Source organism: Alosa pseudoharengus, unplaced genomic scaffold (assembly GCF_046254945.1).
Source record: "Alosa pseudoharengus isolate Yale_2024_CS ecotype anadromous, Long Island Sound unplaced genomic scaffold, YU_APseudo_1.1 YU_APseudo_1.1_scf_21, whole genome shotgun sequence".
Classification (NCBI taxonomy): Eukaryota; Metazoa; Chordata; class Actinopteri; order Clupeiformes; family Clupeidae; genus Alosa; species Alosa pseudoharengus.
In genome coordinates, this window is record NW_027468674.1 from 24,282,453 (window position 1) to 24,292,439 (window position 9,987).

The 9,987-nt window shown below is 40.6% G+C and overlaps 1 protein-coding gene across 1 annotated transcript; it reads left to right on the top strand.

Moving 5' to 3' along the window:
- The first annotated feature begins 450 nt into the window (after nucleotides 1–450).
- Nucleotides 451–8,053, top strand: LOC143138281 (factor VII-activating protease-like). The gene is made up of 12 exons (XM_076298777.1): nucleotides 451–478; nucleotides 1,245–1,346; nucleotides 1,564–1,674; nucleotides 1,837–1,953; nucleotides 2,368–2,484; nucleotides 2,670–2,829; nucleotides 3,324–3,421; nucleotides 3,988–4,252; nucleotides 4,515–4,657; nucleotides 5,584–5,718; nucleotides 6,571–6,713; nucleotides 7,886–8,053. Exons 1-12 carry the CDS (start codon nucleotides 451–453, stop codon nucleotides 8,051–8,053), a joined length of 1,587 nt encoding a protein of 528 aa, XP_076154892.1.
- Nucleotides 8,054–9,987: the final 1,934 nt, after the last annotated feature.

Sequence of the window (9,987 nt, forward strand, 5' to 3'; positions counted from 1 at the left end):
ACTGCTACTGCTTGTCCTGACCCTCTTTGGTCAGTCTCAGCCTGCAAGAGGGGTGAGTGAAGAAAATATGGACAGAAATGTATTTGCTGTGATTTCTTTCAGTATACAGCTAGATTTAATTTACTGTATGTGTGCGCCAAAAATAAGTCTTTTTTTTCGTCAATAAGTTCTGTAACCAGTGCCTTGTCCTGCCAAACAAAACTATTTTGCAGCAAAAACTAAACAAACAAAATTGAGCTGAATTGAGCAGTTGTAACATCTCATTCAGTGACAGTATTCTCCTTTTATTATTTTTTTCCCTGGTTTTAGGGTATTTCAGTGTTTAATTTGTATGATTATTGATAGGTGTAGCTATAAAATGTATTTAAATAATCTTAAAATATATACAGTGTATATACATGGCACAGTATAATAGACTTTCCTTCTTTCTCCCTTGGTCATCAGGACTTGATGAAGGTCTTTGTTGATCTTGCAGACGGTGAGCTACTCTAACTCTTACAGGTTTAAGTTCAATGATCCTTCTTTATGGTTATATATTCCTACAGTTTTATCCTGAATGCATAGGCACTGTCTTTGAAAAAAAAAAAATCTGATCGCTTATTGAAAACTGCCATTCCCTGAACACTGAAAAAGCAAAAAGCCCCAAATATGTGTGCTTAATTTAAATGATGACTGTGTGTGTACTGCATGACACAAAAACACACTTTTTAGAAGAATTTGACATTTAGTAAGAGATACAAGTATGTTTTGCAAGAGATAAAATGTTAAGCTGGTTTGTTGTAAGGTTTTGTGATTTGACCTAGCGTGTAACCTACTTCCCCTGAATTATGCTAAGCTAGGCTAACCGTGTCAGAATGGGTTATTGCACGCACAGAGAAGGGTATGCATCGTCCTATCTTATAGATGGTAAATAACCTAATTTCCCAAAAAGTTGGTGTGTTTCTTTAAGCATTCAGGAAGAAACTGTAATATAGTAGACTGTTGTAAAATAAGATAAGACTTTATTAAGTCCCACACCTGGGAAATTTACTTGTCACAACAGCCCAACAATGCATAAATAAAAAGTAAAAGACAATTGCATACAGTAGCCTATGTCCAGCATACAAGCACACCTAAAAAAATCACACAGTGATTGCAATATGCCATAGGGGCATAGATACGTTGTGTTTGATTCATTTGTCTGTGGTGTCCATGTCTGCTGTGTTAACTGGTATGCAGTATGTATTTATCCTCTGTTCTCACAGCTCTAGGTGATTATGCCTATTATGACTACACTGAAGAGCCAGCGGCAACGACATCTGATTATGACTTAAGCTGGTTGTCAGATCTGCTCAACGAGAATAGAGGTGAGACTTCTATATAACTACCAATGTCTCCATGCTAGCATAACCTTTTAAGAAGGCTTTGCAGTTATTTCTAACACAGCTGTTCTGTAATGCTAAATCATCCATGTGGTAGCATTTTATTTGCAGGTGATTTCTTGAGTGGGTGGGATGTATGCTTGTGAATGTATGTGCTTAGTTGTTTTCTGTTTGAAACCTTTTTTTCCTCTTCTGATTTTAGATGATTGTGAACCCAATCCCTGTGAGAATAATGGTACCTGCGAAGTCAAGGCCAGTGGTGGCTACAAATGTTCATGTGTACCACCTTACAGTGGCAAACACTGCGAGATATGTATGACTACCATGTGACTTTCACTTATCCTCCATAAAAAAAGCTGACAATAAAGTATTGATGTAAATGAAATCATACACATATCCAGCCAATTCAAAACTATACTGAATATTTGCCAGTAATATTCTGTGGTAAATGTATATTCTTCTTATTTTTATACAGACGTAAATCCCTGTAAGAAGGTCAACTGTGGTCGTGGTGAGTGTGTGCTGATTAAGACAGCTCCCTTCTATGAGTGCAAATGTACAGCCCCGTTTCGACCCCCAGACTGCAGAAAAGGTAAGACAATTAATTAATTGATTAATTGATTAATCACCCACTATGTGGATACTGTTTTTAGAATTGATTTAGATTAAGTGTTATTTAGTATAATTTGTATTTTAGTATATTTAGTATATTCTTTATCTTCTACTGTCCTTATTGCTTAGTTGTGTTTTTTATATTATATAATTTTAATTACTTTTTTCTGCTGTTAGTGAATGTGTGTGTGATGTCTGTATGCTACTGAGACCTTGAATTTCCCCTGGGGATCAATAAAGTATCTATCTATCTATCTATCTATCTATCTATCTATCTACAACACAGCACCCTGACCCTTACCCATGCACTCACACCACACACCAGGGAGGTTTGACATTAGATCTCAAAATTATATCACTTATTAAAGTGAGGTTTGTTCTGTGACTCCATCAGCTGCAGCCTGCAAACAGAATCCTTGCCTAAATGGGGGAAGTTGCCAAAAGGGACGAACCAGATCTCAGTTTACCTGCCTCTGCCCTCTTGGCTACAGTGGAAAGCTCTGCCAAGTCGGTAAAGTCTCTCCATGACACAATCCAATACAGTCCTCCTTTACTGCAGGTCGTAGTACCACACCAAACAAGCACTATGTGTGTCATACTTGATAAATTGTTTTGATTTGTTTCCTGTTGGTCTCTGTAAAAGATTAGTTGTTTTGGCAGTTTATCTTTACTGTATAACTTTCCTGATGTGTCCAGGCCCAGACGACTGCTATGAGGGAGATGGACAATCGTACCAGGGTTTTGTGAGTGAGACGATGGACGGTCACGACTGTCTGCCCTGGAACTCTCACCTTATGAGAGACGGTGGCTTTGATATGGACACTATAAGTGGCCTGGGCCCTCACAGTTACTGCAGGTGTGCCATGAGTTTGGGTTTGCCCGTCTTCCTCCCCTCACCATTTACTGATTTCACTTCTTAATTACTATGATTTTTTATCTTTATGTCTTTACTATATGTTTGTACTGTATGTGTGTACCGGTATTTGTGTGAAGCACTTAGCATTGCGATTTGTGCCTCAAAATGTGCTATATAAAAGTTTACTTACTTACTTACTTGAGGCTACTTTGGTTAGTCATACACAGGTTCCTATCCTACTGTCCGAGGTTCCTACTAAACATATATACAGGTGTACCTGATAATGTTCTTGAATTCATGTAGCAATTTTACTGAATTCCATCCTGAATTAATTTCAAACTGTTTTACCACGCATGAAGTGAGTTTCTTCTGCTTGAAGTATCCAGAGAAAACGTTTCACCTCTGTTGAAAATGATGAAAAAGACAGCTAATGTGTGTTCTGCCGGTAATGGAATCCAAAGATGATTTTGTGGTTCTCCTGGTTCTCTTGAAAGAAATCCTGATGGAGAGGACGCCCCCTGGTGCTTCATCAAGATAAAGAAGATGTTAGACTGGAATTTCTGCAATGTGACTAGGTGCTCTGGAACCACAGGTAAAACATGAGTGCACTGTGCACATACACACAGACACACACTTATAGGTGTGCACATGCATGTGCACACGCAGACACAAAAGCACAAAAAAAAAAAAATCCATTCTGTATAAATCGGAATCAGATTTTTTTTTATTCCCACAAGGAATTTGGTTCTGGCCGTTGGTGTCAATCTGGCAACACAGTAAATAGTGGCAATGACAGTGACAATATAGATAACACACACATATACAAAGACATGTTGTATGTAATATATTATATTTTATAAGCAATACACAAGTGTATTTAAAGACATAAAAGTGTCCAATAAAAATGTAAAAAATGCTATAAGTCAAAAAAAATCCTCAAATTGCGGGTGCTGGCTCAGCAGGCTACAGGGCCCATACCATGCAGTCCAAGTGCCCACGGGGACCCAGGTTTGAAGTTGACCTGTGGTCATTTCCCGATACCACCCCATCTCTCTTCCCACTCACTTCCTGTCACACTTCACTGTCCTATCTAAATAAATGCAAAAAAAATGTTTTTCGGTATCCCCCCCCCCCCTTGTCACCTCTCTCCTTCCCAAGCCTTACCCATGGTACCGGCCACTCCTGAAATCGTCAACCCTCTTGGCACCCAGGCTCCCTCCACACAGCAATTTGCCCAGTGTGGCAAGCCTCAGCCTGGTGCCATGACCCCCAGGATCTTCGGGGGCCACAAGGTGATGCCGGCGACCCACCCCTGGCAGGTCTCGCTGCAGGTCAGGCGCAAGCGCAGCAGGGACGAGTTCGGACACATGTGCGGGGGGATCCTCATCGACTCGTGCTGGGTCCTTACAGCTGCCCACTGCATGTGAGTGGTCTGTCTGAGAATAGTTCCGTAAAGTTTTTAGAAGATATGGTCAAATGGAAGATGACCATATCTCCTAAAATCCTCACTCTCCTGTAATTTTTCTGTTTCTGAAGTCTGTTATTGTAATGTAGCAGTCAGATTGTCAAACTTAGTCTTGACTTGAATGGTGTATTTATTTATAATTTGTATTTTGCTGGTTCATGTGGGAGTCTTGATTTGAAGGAAGAGCTCAGTGGCTGTCCCTGGATTTTCCTCCCCTCAGTAACAGGATGATGGAGATGCAGGTGGAGGTGGGTGGTATCCATATTGAGAAGAAGGAGGACTCAGAACAGATCATCCCTGTGGAGGATTTCATAGTTCATGAGAACTATAAGGAGACTAAAGAGGCTCTGTTCAATGACATTGGTGAGTGCCATTGCCTGGTCACCTCGTCCCTTGATCTAAAGTAAAGCCAAGTTCTCCATTCTTATCTAAGACTCTAACAGAATCCAGAAGAGCATTGGTAATTCCATTAAGTACTGTCGATCCCTAACTGATCCCTAACTAATTACTTTTTGAGGTGCTTTTTGACTCCTACAGTAGTTCCACCTTACAGAGGAGAACACTCCATTCTCCATTGTGTCAACCTTACTCTTCCAGTCTTTCGTTTCCAATATTCCTCTGCAATCTAGTAACCACAGGGTACCTCCTTCTTTTGATTTAGACCTTTCATTCTTTTTGTGTAAACTCTGGATAGACAAACATAGTCATTTTCAGATCAACAATCAAAATGATCCTTCTCCCCATTTGTTAACCCTTCAGCAGCAATTCTAACAACTCAACCCTTCTTGAATTCTAATTCCATGTTGAATTCAATGAATCCAGATATTCTCTACAACGTTAACGGAACCATATGTAAGATTGTGGCCAAAATTAGAACTGCAATCACTTTCAAATTACTGTAGATCGGTGTATCCCCTCCCCCTCCCCCCTAACTCGAGGTTGCCAACCCGGATGCCACTTCTGACTTCATGATTAGTAGATAGGTGGAGGGTGGCGCATCAGGCCAAAACACAACATGACATGACAAAACACAACATCAACATCAGTTGAGGGCTGCAACTTCACTTTTTAAATGACAGTATCCTGGCCGGACTACTGTTGTCAGTGATATAAGTATTTGAAATGAACATGATTTCTTAATGTCTAGTGACATATCAGGCCCATTTTATGATTAATTGAAATACATTTCTTACATACGGTTCCTTTAAATTTTAAACATTCCTGTCACACCGATGTGACGGTACAGGCTGTATCTTGTCATGGTTGATTGTTTCCTGTTTGAACTGCAGCTCTTCTGAGACTGAAGGGTCCGGAGGGCCAGTGTGCCAGAGAGACCAGGTTTGTGAAGACGGCCTGCCTGCCTAGTGGACCGCTACCAGACTCCTCTGAGTGCTACATATCAGGATGGGGAGAGACAGAGACAGGTATCTATCCACACACAAGTTGTAAATGGATTCAAAAGAAAACTAAACGAATTCAAAGGGACTATAAAACGGTAACGAATCAAAACAAAGTCGCATAGTGTTGAGCATGCCACAACCTGTATGCCCAACTTTGTATGCTCTGTAGAAAACAAGACGTTGACCTTTGATCATGTGCCAGAGTGGTTAATGAATTACCGACGTGATGGTTGCTACGTGAGTTGAATCAGATTTTTTCAGAGTATTTTAAATGTAAGACATGATTGATGATCAACGATAGCTTTTATTAAAGCCATAGTGTGTCAGTGGTGGCACAGAGGGTAGCTAATGTAGCCTTTCAAGCTGGAGACCTGGGTTCAAATGCCATCTGATTCATCAATTTTCTAAATTGCTTTGGACCTTTGCTTTGCATCTGCTAAGCTAGGCCTGAAAGCTAAAGTAAAGTATGAATAGTACACTTCAAATTGGGGGCTGCAAAACAACTTATAAACCGATAAGAAACATGTAATACATGTTAGTTACTTTCTTATACACCATTTATTATGATCTTTTTAAACTGTTATCTTATGATCTTTCTGAACTACTGGTATATGTTTGTAAGTTTATATGGAGATTTTGGCATCTATATTTGCTCAGGGCTTATGTTTTGAGTGACTTTTGTCTTACTATTTGTAAGTAATTTACTAATGTAATCTAATGATAGTAAATAGCTAACAAACCATTTATTAATACATTGTAAATGGTTAGGTAACACACCTTATTATAAAGTGTTACTATATTAAGATATAGAACTGTTTTATGAATGGAGGTATGGACATTGCATGGATGTTCACATCTATTCTTTTTTGCCACCAGAGTATTACAGTACGAGGCTCCTGGCAGCCAAGGTGCATCTGATTTCGCAGGAGCGCTGTACAGCTCCTCATGTCTATGGCAACAGGCTGGACGACAGCATGATCTGCGCTGGGAGAATGCAAGGGGCAGTGGACACCTGTCAGGTTTGTGTGTGTGTGTGTCTGTGTGTGGATGTGAGACATCTCTCTCTTTCTCAATTCAATTACATTTTCAACGTCTTTATTGGCACAACAAAGGTCCATTTATAAAGAAGGATGAGGAATACGAAAACAGTCGTTGCTACCTAGCTCGAGTTGCTGCACCAACAGTTAGACTACTTTGTAGGCAAGCATTAGAGACTTGAATTTGATGCGAGCGGCCATAAGTAGCCAGTGTAGCTGGATGAGCAGCGGGGTAACACGGCATGACTAGATGACCAAGACAACAAGATCAGAGAAGGTTAGTTGGTTGTTGAGCATGACTCCTAAATTTCTTGCAGCCTTGGTTGGTGCAACAGAGAGGGAGTCAATTTTGATGCTGATGTGATGATGTATAGTAGGTTTAGCTGGGAGGACCAGCAGTTCGGTTTTTGAGAGGTTTAGCTGGAGGTGGTGTGCCTTCATCCATGTAGATATGTCTGAGAGGCAATCAGAGATCCGTGCCGAGACCAAGGGGTCATCAGGAGGAAAGGACAGATAGAGATATGTGTCGTCTGCATAGCAGTGGTATGAAAAGCCATGCGAACGGATAATCTGTCCCAGAGAGGTGGTGTAGATAGCAAAGAGAAGGGGGCCCAGCACTGAGCCCTGGGGGACCTCTGTGGTGAGATAGTGAGGTGCGGACAGCTGTCCGAGCCATGATACGTTAAACAAGCGTCCTGTGAGGTAGGATTCAAACCAATAGAGAGCAGAGCCAGAGATGCCCATGTTTGAGAGTATAGAGAGAAGGATGCGGGGATTAATCGTGTCAAAAGCAGCTGATAAGTCAAGCAGAATGACCGTGCGGTTGCCCTGGCTTCCTTTAAGGCTTCTGTTACAGACAGCAGAGCTGTTTCGGTTTAGTGGCCACTCTTGAACCCAGATTGGTTTGGATCAAGAAGGTCGTTCTGTGAATGGAATTCAGAGACCTGTTTGGAGACTGCTCATTTGAGTGAGACAGGACGGTAGTTCTCAACTTGAGCAAGGTTGAGAGAAGTTTTCTTAAGTAGCGAGCCGGGAAAATAATAGAGCAGCCAGGCTACAGTGCTACACCTCGAGAAACAGAGATCTTCTGTAGGTGAAAATTTTTCGTAATTATCCTTTAAGCTGTTAAGTTGTGTTTTTTTCTTTTTTGACAGGGTGACTCTGGGGGCCCTCTAGTCTGTCAGAAGGATGGTGTCCACTATGTTTATGGTGTGGTCAGCTGGGGTGATGCCTGCGGTTTGAAGAATAAACCTGGAGTTTATGCCCGCGTCACCAAGTTTGTTGACTGGATCAACTCCAACAAGCAAAAGATCAAAATGTGAATCAAAGTATATGTGAGAGTAAAAGAGAAAGAAATAGACACTAATAAAACACTAGACACTAAACACAATAACAAAGCTAAGAAGTGTGTGTGTGCTTGTGCGTGTGTGTGCAATGCATGTGTGCCTCCTTTGTCTCATGTGTGTATCCCATGCAGGAATCTTCAGATGTATCCAAGACAAATGTTAATATTTTCTTATAATTCAATGTACTATATGTGTAGTGCTGTCAAGCTTTTAACAATTAATTTGAAATAAAATAACATTTGGAATAAAGTGACATGGAAGTCTTGGTGGGTGACATACCTGATGAAGTAGATCACAGTCCTCACAGAGTCAAACATCAAAATAACATGTGAAGCAACAAGCTGAGGTGCACCTCCAGAGGCTGATATGAGGCATACAGAGTAGCATGGTCCAGTGCATCAAAACGACACCATCAAAAAACACTGGTGATGACTTTTTCTCTGTTCTTTTGATAGATGGTAATCAGATCACCTATAAAACATCTAGACATGTACAGTAAACAGATATGCAACTGTTGCACATCTGCAGAATGAATATGCTCCAGAGACGTCTGTCCAGTGTTAAATATCCACTTTGTGCTTAAATTAGCTTGAAAGTGCTTTATAAATAGGATGTATTATTGTTTTTATTATTAATGTGATGATTGACACTGGTACTCACATCACTGGGTAAAATAGGTCTGGGTCAGTGTGAGAATGGAGTTGTACAATGTACATTACAATGACTGCAGGCTTACTTCTAGCAATTTTTTGGGCTCTATTTTGGCGATCAGAAAAGCAGTCAGTGGCGAAAGCTTAAATACATTTAGCAATGTTCAAAAGGGTTCTTCTGTTTCTTAATCAGTCATGGGTGTATTTTGGGCGTAACATCCTTTCAACCAATGAGAGTGACATCCAACATTCCCTTTAACAGCAAGCAGCGCAACTTCAGACAACTCATGCAAGACCGTATGGAACAGGGATTCCACTAAACCTTGCTATACTAAAACCTGTTTGTGACTAGCAGAGTTTCTCCATGCATCTGCACTTGTCTATTATTTGAACTCGGCAAAATGAAACTAACTTCACCGTGGTCTTATCAAAGACAAAACAGTTCTACACAGTTAATTACTTTCATTATTGACTGACAAGGGGCTACCATCGAAAATGTAGCCTGAAAAAAGCAACATTTACACTAATAATGTTCGAATGACTGAATAAAAATCCTAAGGATATTTATCCTGCAGAGGAGTTGCTACTTACATCTCATGACAGTGCCTCTTCAGCTGTGCTTTTTATGTGCCTTTCGCTATAGATCAAGTTTTTCTTTGTCAGTGGCGTAATTATTTTTAGAGGGATGTAAGATAGTGATTTTTGGATCATATGCCAGACCACACCATCTGCCACACGCCTGGGCACAAGGCTTAATACAAGTGAAGCGCATGGTACAAAATCCACCACTGACTGGGCGTAAGATAAAAATAAGCTTTGTGTCTCGCTTTGCATCACTTTGTGCCGCGTTTCTGATCGCCAAAATAGAGCCCTTAAACCAGGGGTGTCAAACATAAGGCCCGGGGGCCAGATCAGGCCTGCCAGCAGGTTTTATACGGCCCCCCAGATGTTTTGGGTAGGAAGGTAAAATTAGAAAAAAAGATATTCACATCCAGTTGTCTTCAACAATTTGTTATAAGCAATATCTCTATGATATGATAAATCGATTAAACCTAGCACTACAAACCATCCTCAGGAAGGAAGAAGCAGAAAAACTAACATGGAAGTAGGGCATTTCAAGAGAGAAAGAGCCACACCGGTATATGACAGCAGTAAGCTACATCATTGTGCTCATAAGTGATATAATCAAACAACACTCTGATACCCATGCAGAAAAATGATAATGACAATGACGGCCCCCCACTAGGTCTCATTCCAACA